General features: G+C 39.4%; 1 protein-coding gene across 1 annotated transcript; it reads right to left on the reverse strand.

Annotated features, from left to right (window-relative positions):
- Positions 1–1,031: 1,031 nt before the first annotated feature.
- uba2 (ubiquitin-like modifier activating enzyme 2) lies at positions 1,032–15,693 on the reverse strand. Its single transcript, XM_038290987.1, has 17 exons — positions 15,458–15,693; positions 13,556–13,639; positions 13,396–13,466; positions 13,253–13,317; positions 13,055–13,155; positions 12,836–12,957; positions 12,551–12,618; positions 12,300–12,421; positions 10,687–10,786; positions 10,270–10,424; positions 9,976–10,069; positions 9,401–9,513; positions 5,034–5,189; positions 4,824–4,920; positions 2,559–2,664; positions 2,308–2,450; positions 1,032–2,099 (listed from the first exon to the last, which is right to left on the reverse strand). Exons 1-17 carry the CDS (start codon positions 15,596–15,598, stop codon positions 1,900–1,902), a joined length of 1,938 nt encoding a protein of 645 aa, XP_038146915.1. The 5' UTR covers positions 15,599–15,693; the 3' UTR covers positions 1,032–1,899.
- Positions 15,694–16,053: the final 360 nt, after the last annotated feature.

Consider the following 16,053-nt stretch of genomic DNA (forward strand, 5'->3'; position numbering starts at 1 on the left):
CACACAAATAATCCAACAGGTTGAAGGTCATACAAAAAGTTATTCAATAAAATCTAAATACCGTCTCTGGGATATCAAATCAGCCAGCTTTTTCATGTAGTATGCCTCAGAGCACCTGTAAAAAGTTATACTTTGGGGTGAATATTTCTATTTACAGTTTATATAAATATATAGATCACCCTTATAACGCGCCCTTTCCCATAATTTGTCAGCCTGAAAAGTCTATCATCTGTCAAATGAAACCCTGAAAAAAATTATGTGTAGATATATAAAATGCAGCATTTATCTTTTTGCATGTTTTTCACCTAAACTGGTTGGAAAAGACTCAAGAGATATTTTCTGACTTTTGACCCCAAGTTTTCTCCAGCTTGTTTACGAGCTTCAGAGTTGCATCACTCTTTATGAAGAATGCCAGATCTAAATAACAAAGGGCAGTAACTTTGTCAAAAACCCCTAAGATGTATAATTTACTCATCTGTTGTGATAAAATTTGAACAAATCAGGTACCTCATTAACATACAGGCTTCACAAACATCCTAACAAGCAGCTGTTGACTGTTTTCATACATGGACATGAACAAGCAGACTGCCAAACATCTGCTAGTCTGCAGAGGCTGCTGCAATGCCAGAAATATAGTTTGAGTGTTTTGGATTTAGGTCAAGGGCCATAAGTTAAAAGTTTTAATAAAATTTTAGTCTATTTGTACTTCTGTACTAATGGTCTGGTTCTTATATTGATTGCTGTATTGAACTCTGTTAGAGAAAACAGTTTTACTAAGAGCAACTTATTTTGCTCTCAAAGAACTGTGCTCCGTTGGTAGCACTGTCAACTTGCAGCAAGATGTTCTTGGGCTTAAATACATGCAACCTACATGGAGTCTGCAGATGTTCCCTGGACTTGTGTTGGTTCTTTCCCTTCCTTCCCTAGTTCAAAAACATTGTATATTGCACCAATCATAACATTCCCCAAAATGTGATTATCTATTGTCAGAAGGTCCAAAACTTCAAAGCAAAAAGAGAAAACGCCCAGAAAACGGTCAGAAATGGTTGCCTTTATTTTCTTCAAATTGGTCCAAAAACCTACTGAAAAAAGAAAAAAAAAACACTAATGAAATAATGAACACAATAGAACCAGAGATGCTCAGCCTCTGACAGTAACTAACCATGCTTCTGTTTCCAAAGTCCAGCTTCAAATTGACCTTCATGTTCTCAGTCTGTCGCACTTAAAGCCGCTGTATATTTCCAGAGCTGAATGCATTTTCTCTGGGAACCATGTTGGCTTCTCTATGGGGAAAATGTTTTGCATTCTTCCAGAGCAAATGCCCCAGCTAGGCCAAGTTAATGACGGTACATATTTCCAGAAAAATTGTTTCAACTGTGGAAAAGAGGTAGCAAACTAACAACCTTTTGGCACAAACTGGCCAGAATCTCTCTCTGTGTTCATCACCAAACCCGTAAGACGTCAATGGCTTTTACACGCAGGGGCCCCCATATCTACAGACACCTCTGCCTGCTCACCTTATGTACTTTTTCCTGTGAATATTCTTTTTCGAGCTTTACAAAAAACCTCCACCACCATCCCGACTTCTGTTGCTTGAGAAATACAGTACATTTATTTTAAAAAATTACAAAAAAAAGCACTTTTTTAAACCATCAAGAGAAGTATTTCAGGACTCTAAATGAATAAAAATATGCAATGACTGCATTTTCAAAAGTTTGTTAAAATATTGACTATTTACAGTATGATGTCAGAAAGTGGGTATGAAAGCACAAAAAAAGGGGAGGGACCTAAAGATGAAATTGTTCTTCATTGAACTGGTGGTTTATTTCTCTCAGCCTACTTTCTGTTTGAAGCAAAAAAACAAAACATTGGGGTCCTTCGGATGGGACCGACAGGGATTCAGTCCAAAGCAATGATGTCATCGTCGTCATAGTTTGTCGCAGCTGATTGGTCCGTCCGTGGGCGCTTGGTGGAGGCTTCACCTGTCTCTGAGTCTGGGTGCTTCCTCTTGGTGCCACTTGCTACTGCCGCAGAACTGGATGGTGCCCCCACCTCCTCATCAGAGTCAATTATCATGAGGTCATCATCGTCTGCTGTAACTAAAACCAAATATGAAACGGGTTATCATTAAGACGCAAACTAAAACCAAAGTGAAGACATTTAGTTTTAAATAAACTGAAACATGAAACAAACATTTAAATTGTGTTTTACAAAAAGCACACATGATCAGCTTTTTTGCTGTTAAGGAAAAATGATTGAAAGACATGCAGCACTGGAGAAAAAAAAAAAGGATGGGGATATGCAGACCTTTACAAGAAGTGGAAGGCTGGGCAGAGTCTTTGTTGCCGTTAGTGATGCTGTTTACTTCTTCCTTGTTGCTCTGAGGGGGAGGAGCTTTGTCTGGAGCCTCACCCACCACCTCAAACTCCACGTCTCGCTCAAGCTCCTCACTGCCAACAAACAAAGATGCAAATTTTAGGATTTTCACTTTGCTCTGGAAATTTCTCCAAAAGAGAAATCCCTTTTGGAGAAATCTCCACAAACATGGAGGCACCTACGTGTGCAGTACGTTGATGAGGAGCGTGTAATCTTGGAGGAAGTCGTCAGCTTGGAGACGGCTGCCATTTCGAATCCCAAATTCAGAGAGGAATTTGTTGTTGTTGGCTGTGAAGAGGAAATTATGCAGATTAAAAAACAGTATCCAATAGAACCACAGTCTGGTGGGGTTCTGTGGATAAGGCTTTAGTGAATAAAGCTTGTTTAGTGGACCAGAGTAGAACCTGGGACATTTATTTACCATCTCAGCACACTGGGATCTCTGAGTAATTTAAGCTTTTCTAAGGAATATGCATGATGAGGCAGCATTCTAGGATGGTTCTCTGCAACATTTTACAGGGTGGTGAAGCAGAAACATTTAGATGGATGCTATCAGTTTTGAGCAATATATTACATCATAACTTAGAGGTGTATTGCTAAAGTTTAAAGACAATACCCTTTTTTCCCTTTCCCATTCATAACCTTACAGTTTCCCCACAGTGAAAAATGAGTTTTCCTCCATGTACTACATAGCATCTGTATATGTTAGTCAGTTTATTAACGATTGGTTGGATTATCTGGGTGTATGTGTGGGTGTGGTGTAGGGCTGGGCGATATGCACTTTAAATCTTATGATATTGGATGATAGAACCCTGATAACGACAAATTTCAGGATAATAAAACTATTTCTTTGCAGCCTTTCTGGGGCAGCTCTCTGGCTGTGACTGACAACAAATATAAATAATACCTTTTGAAGAATAAAGATTTCAATTCAGCTTTTTCATGGCACCAGTTACATAACAAAAGTATAATTTAGGCCACTAAACACCTCAGTAACCAAATTTAATCATATTCTCATAATGTATTGAGTCCCTAATGGGAAAAAAAAAAGAAAGAAAAAGAACAAAAATAGTACATAAAATAAAAAAATTCTGATATTTCAGCAGGTTCCTCAGGTTTTTATCATTGATTCTGATTGGATCATTTAGACGAATCAAAGTTCTTTTGACTAGAAACTAATCACGATAAGAATAAACATTACAATGAAAGCCACCCATCATGTGGTGTGCTCTTATTCACCAGGCAGGGACAGTTTTCTCTGCCACTGATGGCCGTTTCTAAAGATGGTTCCAAAAGACCGACCACAAGTGCACATCAAACCCATTACTGACTCCCCACCAGAGTAAGAAAATCAAACTGTTTAGTGCAGTGATGGACAAAGTACCCAACAGTAGTACTTGAGTAAAAGTATTGATACTTGGTCATAATCTACTCAAGTCAAAGTGTTGAAGTACTCACTTTAAAAATACTTCAGTATTCAAAGATACATTTATTTAAAAGTACTTAAGTATTTAAAAGTAGAAATCAAAATTTCTAGTATTAGTACATTGCTGTATAATTTTCATAGCTTTCAGAAACCATCGATGTGTAGAATCACTGTTACCGATTCTACCTGTCAAGAACTTTGGCAAAAAAATGTCCCAAATAATAAGGACAGCAATTTTTATTTTCATTCATTTAAAAACAACAATAGAAAACAGGAGATTCTCCACACACTTTCACTATGTAATAGAGGTTTAAGGTTGAATCTATTAACACAAAGAAAACAACTATGGTTTGTTCTACTGAACGATGTGGCCACACGGAAACAACCAACGCCTTAATCACATTTTAAACTACAAATAATATCTGACCCGAGTTTTTCTTATTTATAGAACATCATGCAAATCTCTAAAATCGTGTTGCATGTTTTGCTTCTTCTTGAAGGTAGTTACTACCTCCTTAGCATGTCAAAGTTCTGCAAATGCCTCCTAATAAGAATGAGCTTCCATTTGACCCCAGTGTGTTAAAAAACATAGAATAATAAAACATCCAGGAAACCTGTTATTATCTGTGGGAGAAGCATTTGAACTGCATTTCAAGGAAGAAAAACAGCAACAGCGGATTACAAAGCTAAGCCGAGTTAAAAAAAATAGAATAACAAATAGCTTCCTAAAAATGTATTGGAATGAAAGTTATATATGTACCCTCACAAAAAAAAATCTTCCTGTCTAACAGCTGTAGACAGGAAGGATTTCCTGTAGCTGTCTATCTTGCAGCAGATCTGAAGACTCCTTTGACTGTAGAAACTTATTTAACAGTCTATTGAGAAGGAAGTTCAAGCTTTATGACAAAGAGGGCTAATCCCGATTAATATTTCACTATCAGGTCAGAAACTACAAATGGAAATGTGTTTCAAATGTTCAAGTTCGATAAAAATGTCTTTACCGGTTTAAGTTTCTTCCTACCTTCTGTCTCTCCTTCCTCTGAGGAGATAAGAATGGTTCCTTTGCCATCTTCTATCTGAACATCTGGAGCCACCATGCCAAACCGTTCCTTTAGGATCTAAAGTGAGAGATTGAAATGCAACAAGAGGTGAACAAGAAAATGCATCAGACCAATGCTGCAAACCTGCAGCAGCGAAGACCCACTGCGTGGCTGTTTGATGCAAACATCACCTTGTCCTGCAGAGACAGAACTGTTGTCTTCTGCACGTTGACTTTAACTGTGACCTCTGGTTTGCTGGCACAGACGTAACAGTTCGGACTGGGCTTGTCCAGAATACACGGCACCAGCAGTTTCTTTCTGAGGTTTGGACATTTATTCAGGAAGATCTGGAGAAAAAGTAACAATTACCTAATTACTACAAATAATGGGTCTTCTGATAAATACAAGACCTGAGCTTTTATTTTCAGACCCCATGTGGTGGTTGCAGTTCGATTTCGGCTCATATGTTCAGCTTGTGCACCAACATAAGTTACACTACGGATAACTTTGTATGGACATGGATCAAGAACCCTAGAGGGAGCTATAGTAACCAAGTAAAAAGATGATAGATTATCAAGGCCCATGCCTTTAAATGCTACTCATGTTCCATGATTACAGGATCACAAGCAGGGCTGAACGATATTAGAAAATAACATGATGGCGATATCAGTTGTTAGAGTACCTGAATACTCAAACCTCTGGTTCCATCACGCTGTGACATTAACCATTTAGGGCAAAGCCAATAGTATCCTATCCAGGTTTAAAGCTGTGAAAATTAGGGTGTACACCTTGGTGTATCACATCTTTAGGCTTTGCACAGCATAGGGAGGTCTGAGGAATCCTCACCAGGAAAATCTTGAAATTTAGACTCTGAAACACTATTTTCTGCATTTTGAGGTGTAATACAGCAAACTTTTGTCCTGATTATTGAAAGTATGTCTGCTCTACTAGAGTTGAAAACATAAGGAAGACATGAGATCATTTTTAGGTACAATATTATTTTTAATAGGTTAATTTAAACTATCAGAAAGTGTAGTGTGAACGTAGCATCGTGCTTCTGCTGTTCAATTGCAGAGAGCGGCTTTACGACAATTTTATGTGAGAAAGTCCACCTCAAAACATTGTGTGCAGTCAGTTCATCAAGATTACGATCCTGAAGTATTGAAATATTATTACGCTGTCGGAGCCGCTCAGCCCCCCACATAATGGCAGTGCACCGTCACTGGGAATCTAGCAAGAGCTGCCTAAGGCCCAGTCACTTCTCTGGGGGTTTTCCCTACTTTTCGTAGCAGCTGGAAGTAGATGTTAGCGTCTAAAAGGTATGTGGTACAAACTGCAAGCACCAGAATAATAAAAGTAAACATATTTTGCCTGCAGGTTTTGACATTTTAAGTTAATTTAGCCATTAAAATGTTTCAGTGGAGTGAAATTTTGAACATTTGAGCGAAGATTCCAGGGGAAAATATCCCAAAAAATGTACAATTGTCTTTTTTTTTTGGTAAAGGCCGTACAATATATGCCTGTACACAATGCTAGCTAAAAGCCTGATCCTATGCTATAAGACTGTGCAAATGGTAAAATTTAAATTTGCAGAAAATATACAAGCACATAACCAACCCTTACTTCACTTTCGCACTATGAATATTGGACATGCTGATATTGCCAATTAAATATTTGCAGCATCATTTTAGACCTTAATCACTTGTAGATACAGAATATTTACCATGTTGTCATGGCTTTAGCAAATACGTACTGATCTAACAGCAGGGTGCACTGAAACAGAAAGCTAGTTTAGCTGTCCTTGAAACTTTGATCTGTACTACCCATCAGACAACCGACCAATGCCAAACCCCTCATCAGAGAAGCACAGCCTGTACAGTACACAACACAGTCAACAACTCACCTAAAGTGAGAATGACATCCACCTAACCTTTGCTAACAGCTACATATTTCAAAATACCTAGCATTTTGCTTTCAAGATAAAAAAAACAACTGTTTGGTCAATCAATAAGCTCTATGCACAACTCAACAAATGGAAAAGTTTTAGTTTCACCCGGTTTAGAAAAAATCTTCAGTAAAGGAAATTTTGCTATCCGAAAAAGTTACCTGCAGATTAACCGCCTGGCAAAAATAATTGTTAGTTGCAACACTGAAGGAGAGGCATGCTGTATCGTTAAGACATGCATTCACTTTTGATAGGAGACCATAAGAGCTGAAAACACACAATTAAACCCTATTAGGTAATCAACTCTGTCTGTGGTGCTTTAAATAGTCAGGTTTTAAAAAAATTAAAGGACATTCACATGATTCAGAGAAAAAAACTTCAAACTGACAACCTAGGTTTTTTTTCAGAGTTTTAGAAAGTTGGTCACAGTAAAGAGCAGTGGAGGGGTGGCTGACTGCAGCTCTGAGCCTCAGCACTGAGCTAAAAGTTTCCTCCAAACAACAAACCACTATCTGTCCGGGAAAAACAGGAGGAAAGCAGAGGGGTGCCGTGGTTTTAACACCATCCAAAGAAATACAGTTAATGAAACATAGAAAAACGATTTGCCTGTTTGTTTAGACAACTAGAAACCATGAGTCGAACTCTAACATCTGGAGTTAACGCCACTATTCTAAATAAGCTTTATAAAGAGGCACACAAAACATTACATTTACCGTATTTTCACGACTATAAGGCGCACTTAAACGTCTTTTTTTTCCCTCAAAATGTGCGGTGCGTCCTATGTGTGTTGTAACTGCGACTTTTGAGACCACCTCATTGAGGAGATGATGAAAGAGTGGCTGAATGTAAGGAGACCAGGTGTTTTTTTTTCCACTCATCACCATCGCTGTTAATATGTAACTCCATGCGTGCCCATCTCACAGCTGATGTGAAAAACATGGGGAAACAAATTAATGCTGTGCTCGCTGTTCAACCGCTCGACATCGGTGTGAACCGGACCCAGCAGGTGCAGCAGAAGCAGCGAGTTTACATGCAAAGTCAATGGTTGACGCGCAGCAAAAGGTCCCGCAGCGCGTTTTGAGCAGCAGGTGCAGCACGTCGGGAGCGTTTAAGCATCTGACGCGCCGCCAACGTGCTGCTGCTGCTCGAGATGGAAAAATTAAAGTTTTGCTGCTGGACGCGGCGCATCAACCAATCAGAGAAGCTGATCTGGGAGCTGACAGCGAGACAGACACAGCGCTCTGATGACATGATATTAACGCAAATGAAAAAGGCTGGATGGATGAGAAGATGATGAAAGCGTGGCTGAGGCAGGTGTATGTGAGGAGACCAGGTGGTTTTTTCCACGCATCACCATCGCTGCGTGCCCATCTCACAGCCGATGTGAAAAAAAGGTGAATCAAATGAACGCTGTGCTCGCCGTTATCCCGGGGGGTCTGACAAAGGAGCTTCAACCGCTCGACACTCAGTGTGAAGCGGCCGTTCAAAGTAAGGCTGCGAGCGGCGTGGGAGCGATGGATGACAGACGGAGACCACAGTTTCAGGATAAGTGGAAGGCAGCGCCGGGCAAGTTACGCCACAGTTTGCGGATGGATTGTAGATGGACTGTGTCTGCTGGCTCTGTTGTTCAAGCTTTCGCAAAAGCCGGCGTTATTTCTGAGGAGCCGCGCTGCACGGAAAGTGACTGACAGCGAAGAATGGGAAATTGGCATGTCTGATTTAGCGCAGCTGTTTTATTCAGAAACAGAGGATGATGACTTTGATGGGTTTCATTAATACTTTGTAATAAATACATGAATAAAGCACAAACATACTCAGTTTTGCTCCCGCTCTATTTTTCTACCTGAAAACTTAATTCAACAGCAGCCTCTGGGCCGGGTCTCCTCCTCTTCACCGCGGTGGCTGGCAGGTGTTTTTTCATCTAAATAATCTAAATCTTGCAGCTATATTTGCTGTGATCAGTGGGAATAAAGTAGTTTTAATATGTTTTTAAGTGAGAAAGGCCACCTGAAAACTTCATAATTGCAGTCAGTTCATCCAGATTATCTATTTCTGTCGGAGGCGCTCAGACCCCCACATACCAGCGGTGCACCGACAGCAGAAATCCCTTCAACAGCAGCCTCACCGCGGCGGCTGGCAGGTGTTTTTCATCTAAATAATTTACAGTGCAGGCACCAGGATACCGGCAATAAAAGCGAACATATTCCGTCGGCAGGTTTCAGGATTTTAAGTTAATTTAGGAGTAATCACAGCGCTGTGTCATCTGCGATGTGTCTGTCTCATGGCCAGCTCCCAGGTTTGATTAATACTTTGTAATAAATACATGAATAAAGCACAGTCATACTCACTTTTGCCCCCGCTGTATTTTTTAAATACGCAGTAGAGCTATTTAAAGGTAGTAGAGGACATGTACCTGTATATAAAAAACGCGCCCTATAGTCCGGTGCGCCTTATGTGTGTGTTAAATACAGAAATGGGACACATAACTGAGACTGCGCCTTTTAGTGCGGTGCGCCTTATGGTCGTGAAAATACGGTATAATAAGAAAAATGTTATCTTCACTAAGAGAAATAAATACTGTGAAATATAAAACTGCAGAGCTCCAGAACGAACCGAGCGGCAGGATTCCAGCTCTCCGGAGAGGATCTTCAGTCCTTCCAGCACGATGAGTCCTGCTATAACAGCGTTGGTTGTGGCAATAGCTGGAATGATGTTTCCTGCCATAGCTGAAAGAAAAAGCATTCGACTGAAGCTCTGAACAACGGCTGTCTGCTGACATAACTGGTAAATAACTGCACCAATATCAAATGTTATAAATCCACAGTTCCCTCCTAGATTCTTGCTACTCGTACTTTAGAAAATAATCAAACTTTACTTCGACTTTAAAGATTATGCTGAAGATCAGCCCACGATTTAGCAAGCATTTCTCTTGTTCCACAGTTTAATTTAGTAATTCAGTATGTGTAAAATAAAACAAGCCAGAGCTGCAACCATAAGTTTTTTTGTTTAGGGCTATCATACAGTCCAAATTTCCTCCCAGCCCAGGTCTGCTTTAGATCCTGTTCTGTATCAGGTGTTAATGTGACACCCAGCATCATGGGTCTTATTAGCATGCCATGTTAATATTGTGCAAACCAATGACAATGTATTTGTGATACATTTCCTGCAGCCAGAAATAAAAAACTTACACTTTACATCAAAGCGGCTCTTCATGTTCATGCTGAAGATGTTCATACGCAGGTTTGCTGCTGCAGTAACAAAGTCCATGGCCGGAGGGTCATCCTGGCACAGAAAGAATTAGCTTAAAGGATCAAGTATTTAAATGGCTCTGTTTTGCTAACATTTTAAGCACACTACTTAATACTTCTTGATGGTAGGATAAAACAAAACACAAGATCAGTGAGAAATGTATGTGAAGATATAAAGATATACAGCTCGGACTCAGGTTTTAGAACAGAGAAATGTAGTTTCCTCTTTTTTACCTTGTCCCAAACGAGCTCGGCGCCTGCGCCCTTCTCCTGCAGCTGTGAGCGCAGCGTTTCCACGCTGTGCCGGAACAGCTGGCAGTAGCCCCAAACATCCAGGACCTGCTGGTCCTTCAACCCTGAAGATGCTGGACTTTCCTCCTGAGGACGAGCTAAGAGGAAGACAGGAGAATTTCACCCAATTCCTCTGATTTGCTTCATGAATTTGAAACAAGACAATTGTTTAAGCAGGAATGGTGTGCAGTTAAAGACAACCAGCTTTTTGGGAGGTTTGACTATAAAATAAGGTTCTGGTTTAGAAGAAACAGTGTCATTCTTAAAAATAAATGCTTGGTTTTTAACTCCATAATCCCACAAATGTGCCGAAACCACAAACCTAAATACTCACTTTACTTAAAAACAATGAAAACGTACCACTGTTTTCCAGCTGCTGCCAGTCCAAAGGGGTGGGAGCTTTCCTCTTTTTCCACAGCTTATCCATGGTCAGCAGGTACATGATGTCATCTTTGAAAAGCTTTGGAGAAAAGCCAATCAGAGGAGAGAACATCACTTCAGATCAGAGCTGATAAAATTCCAACACAGATTGCAGTGACCTTAGTCTAACACGTTTCTGACAAACTACCAGACAAGAACAAGGTTAAATAAAAATCACAATAAAACTCAAATCACAATGACAGGAACTAAGGGTACAGATACGCTGATCTGGCAGCTTTTAAAATCCCAAACATTCCCCGTCAGCTCTGGTCCTTTTCTCTAGGTATATCAAATACATTTAAAAACTGATTACAGCAATCTAGAGCTGGGTATTTAGACAATAATATATTGCAATAAACACTTTATCACCATTAAAACACCGATTCAAAAGAAAGGTTCATCTAAATGTGGCTTTTCCCCCTGGGTCATTTAAGGTAAAAAATAAATCACTAGTTATAAACAATAGCTGATATTAAAAGCATTATACTATGACATATTTTACAGCCAATCGCAGTCTTAGTGCAAACAATATTTATTGGTATTTCTGTTTCACCTGTAGCACCTAACAGAGTCAAATGAGGCATATCCTCAGAGATTAAGACAGCTTTCATCTATACAAGTGGAAATCTAACCATCAAGTTCAGAACCACATGATATAATTATTATTTTCTTTAAACTTTCATCTCAAAAACTGACAAGTATTAGGGTCATAGAGTTCATACAGGAATAAGTAACTCTAATTTAACGCTCTTAATGCCATCAACAAGTACCCATGACTCTTATATATATATATATATATATATAAAATAACATGGCAAAATCCTTTGTCATCTTTACAGTTGACAGGCTGCAGCCATGTCCCGTCCTTGTTTTCCAGCCACTTTTTGTTGAAATTTGCATTTCCCCCCATTCTCTAGTGTTTTCCCCACCTCCAGCTTCTTTTCGGAACATATAGCTTTATGATCAACCGGAAACAGTTCTGCGCAAATATATTGCAATACAATATATCTGATGATATTGTTTTTATAAACATATAAAAAAAAATTAAATAAATACATTTTAAGCATTTTAAATGCCACAATAATCACATTTAATGAATTATGCCAATTTTTTTATTGCCTACCTGATTTTAACAATAAAGAGGACAAGTGAGGAACAATTACAAATTATGAGAAAAAAAATAAAATAAAAAAAGTAATTCAATGGTAAAAGCAAACTGTCAAGTTCTGCACCTGAGACTGACACTTTATGCTTAACATTTAAATAACACTATATTTATTTTTGTTCTTTAACACGTTGACATCCTGCTGACACTGTCATTTAAAGCAATCTGGTTTGGTTTCCCTTAAGATATTGCTTCCACTTTATTCTTAACTTTAAGGCGTAAACAAGTCTAGCTTTGGCGTTATTCTCGATATTTCAGCGTGTTCTATAACGGGAAATGGGACCCTAAAATTCCATAAAGCTGTGATTCCACCAGAACTACGATAAAGAAGGGAAAGCAAACATGTTCTTCAGGCATTCCATGAAACGTTACACAGAAGACAGGTTACCTTGTTGAAGACTTTGATGGGGTCGTACCCGGTGGATTTGGCCCATTCTTTGGTGGAAACTCGTCTGATGTCGCCATCTTTCTCTGACGCCGTGGCACGAGCTGCTGTCTCTTCAGGATTCCCTGTCAACATGGACACCGTGTTCTCAGTTCAGAACTGACCGAATCATTTGTCTGCTTCTTAATCATCAATGTCCAAAACAGTGAAACCATGTAATGTTTTTATAAGTACGATTCTAAGGCCAGACTCACATGCAGCCTCTGGGTCAGCCGTATCTGGTGAGACTTCTTGATCGGCATCTTCTTCTCCAAACAGCTGGCTAGAAATCAAACATTTAAATCACAACCAACAAACTGAACTATGGGTTGTTTTCTTTTATACCTGAGATATATGTGTTAAAGTAGCTTCTCTGTGGAAAGTTAATTTCTTTTTGGGCCAAATCATGAAAATACATTCCAAAACCAGACTAAAAACATGAGTGCAAACAAGTTCCAGCAGCTGTAAATGGATCCTCCTGGTTAAAATGTGAGTCTTACTTAAAAAGATACTTCGCCCAGACGATGCAGTGAATTGGTTCTGATGGTGTGTTTCTGATGGTGCATCCTGGGAAGGTCTTTTGGGCCGGCTTTGGTACGCACTCATAGCACTCAGTCATTCCCTAGTACAGTCATAAAGAGAGGACATTGTAAATACAGGCAGTCCTTCTAAATCATTTTCTTATAAAGAAATAAAAAGGCAATTTTTTGACAAGTTACCTTTTTGATGACTGTGACCTGTCCCAGGTACCCTGCTGTGCCACTTTCAATTAGAGGAATGTCCGCTGCCAGGCACATCCTGTTAACATGGTTACGGGCAGCTGGAAGGAAAAAGAAACAAAACATTTATTAATCACCTGAGTTCATCTTTCAAGGAGAGCTCAATAAAAAAAAATAAAAAATCTCATCTCAGGTTACCTCTGTTATCCAGAGCGTTCATCACCAGGCTGAACTTTCTAAAGAACTCCACATTGTAATCAGGGCTAGAAAAAAAATAAATAAATAACCAAACACATTTTGGTAAGATCTGTTTCATTTTAAGAAATAAAAGGAAATCTCACTTCATGATGCTGTCGTGGTAGGCTGTGATATTTGCTGTGGGGCAGAACTGCAAGGCGCTCTCTTTGGCCACCTGGAAAACCCCCAGATTTCAGAGTGAACATGTGGCTGAACATGATGCGAGCCCATGCAGCACACTGCAGTTCTTTGGAGGTTACATACCTCTGCTTTAGACTTCCCAACATGCTTCTTCTGAAAGAGAAACTGACGGTTCAGGTTGCTTACGTCGATGGTGTCCAGGTCAATCTGCAGGAATCAGTAAATAAGTAAGTTTCTTGTGCTTCTGCTTGTTTAAAAGTTCAAAAGGCTTGGGACAGAATAATTTAATACAAACTCTGTTTAAATAATTTGTTTATAGTAATCAAGAAATCTGCTTATAGTATTCATTTTTGGCCACTTTATGAATGCAAACATTTGCAAAAATAATTCATAAGCTGATCGAAAGCGATGACAGCACTCTGGTGTCAGAGCCCGTGATGGATGAGGACATCATCGCAGAGGTCCCTTCCAGGGCTGAGATGAGGAATGCAGTTTAAACTTTAAAGACTGGACTCCTGCATGTTGGTTTCAACAACTTTCACCTTTTACATCATTTTGAAACCAAGTGAACTCGTGTTGGACAACACTCTGATCCAGGGAACCATGGATAAATATGTGAAGTGATTTCTTAATGCGGCGCAGCAGATCCGCAACACAAAACAGAGGTAGGCTAGCTTTAATTTTCTGTAGCCTATGCAGTTATCTTCTATGTTGCTGTTCTATGAAACCATTTGTTTCAAACTTCAGACTTGTTAAAAAAAAAAGCATTAGCGGCACCAGGCTACCAGAGTTATGTCTACGCACAGCGCAGTATACTGTAATTAAACTTGCATGGTACAGTAATACAATTCTGTTAATGTGGAAGCTATTCGTTTCATTTCATTTTTCTAATTTAAAAACTACACAAATGGCATATAGATGATATTCTCCATAAAAAATAAGTGAAATAACGGTAAATTCGGATATAATAATCAACCGCTTATAGTGTTCAAATTGGCTCTGGACCAACATGATCACTATAAGCGGATTCCACTGCATTTTATTTTCCTCACAGTTTGACTGCAGCAAGGTCTCCCACTCTAGTCCTTAAAGACAGGTTATCTGCAACTTATTGCTCCGTCCCTGGACCAACACATCTGAATCAAGTGGCCTAACTGACACCTCAGCTTCACCAATGTATCTCATCCTCTGTTCTATTCAGTTGTCTTTAAGCTGATATACAGCTTTCAGTTAAAACACCAACTGGAAGGAGACTTCTCAAGACAACTGTCTGAAAGGATACCCTAGCAAAATCTGTGATCAAATTATATAATTTTATTAAACGACCCTGAGGGAATCGTCTTAAGTTAAAAAAACAGTACACACGAAACCCATAATGTAAGTATAATGGTCTATATATAACAAATCAACCTCAAATGAAACTAGAGGTTCTACAGAACTGCTTATATGGTATGTTTGTATTGTATGTATCTGCAACCACATAAAATCCCTGATTGATGAGATTATTGTGGTGTTAAATTACATGAATTACGATAGTGAATTGCCAACTCAGCCTATGTACTAATATTTTGAGATGATTTCTATAGTTAACTAGTTAAAGGTGTCCATTCTTTATACCAGCTGTCTCGCTGCTTCTCTGTTAAAGGATCTACTTCAGCTACATGGCTGTTAATCAAGGCTCATTTCATTGCTTACATAGGAAAATGCCAAAGAATTAAACAGAAGAGCTTCAGGACCATTTCGTTCCTGAATTAAACCCATGCCAGCGGCCAGTACGCCACAGTACAAAGACTGGCTAGCTTAGCAGCAGTAATGGCGCCAAATATTCCTGAATAAAACATTGAACTACGGTTAATGTTTATAGGTTTCCCATTCTGGGGCCTCGCATAAATTAATGCAGGCATTTCATCTCTATAAACAGTTAATCTCTGAAACAAACAGCTCAGAAATTACTTCAAACCCGCACACCCCCGAGCAACACAAAGACCTAGCTAGCTGCTAGCATCAGACAGAAACGGAACGGACCACATCAATGTTCTTGAAGCCGGTGAGGACGAGGTTCTTCAGCAGCTCGCAGCCGATCCCCCCCGCTCCCACCACCAGAACCTTGCAGCTGGACAGGGAGTCAGCCAGTTCTTTTCGGAGGGAACCCACTAGTTGGACCATATTGATGTACAGATGTAGCAAGGCAATCCCTGCAAGCAGCACCGGGTGGTTAGCGGCTAAGAGTTAGCTACTCTTTCTTCTTCGACCCACCCACCGACTGCTCTTCTTCTTCGTGTGTCCTATTAAAGCAACCTATACTCATTACTGCCATAATATATGTGTGGAAGACGTGATATGCATTTCTAACACAAGAAACTACATGTTTAATATTTTCTAACATGATTTTGGCCAATAATCTGTCAGTTTACGTGCTTTTTGAAATAAGAATAAACCTGACCATATAGTATTCGTGCAGATGGGCGGTGTTCTCATTTTGTCATTTTTGGTTGACTTATGAGCAGCAATTTGAACAAGCGATAAATGGATAACACGTAAGAACTCAAATGACAATCCATGTTCTTATTTGTGTTGTGATGACTTTTTCAGATCCTGAATGTTAGAGATCAGATTAGTCA

This window comes from Cyprinodon tularosa, unplaced genomic scaffold (assembly GCF_016077235.1).
Source record: "Cyprinodon tularosa strain WSP-4 unplaced genomic scaffold, ASM1607723v1 ctg290, whole genome shotgun sequence".
Taxonomy (NCBI): Eukaryota; Metazoa; Chordata; class Actinopteri; order Cyprinodontiformes; family Cyprinodontidae; genus Cyprinodon; species Cyprinodon tularosa.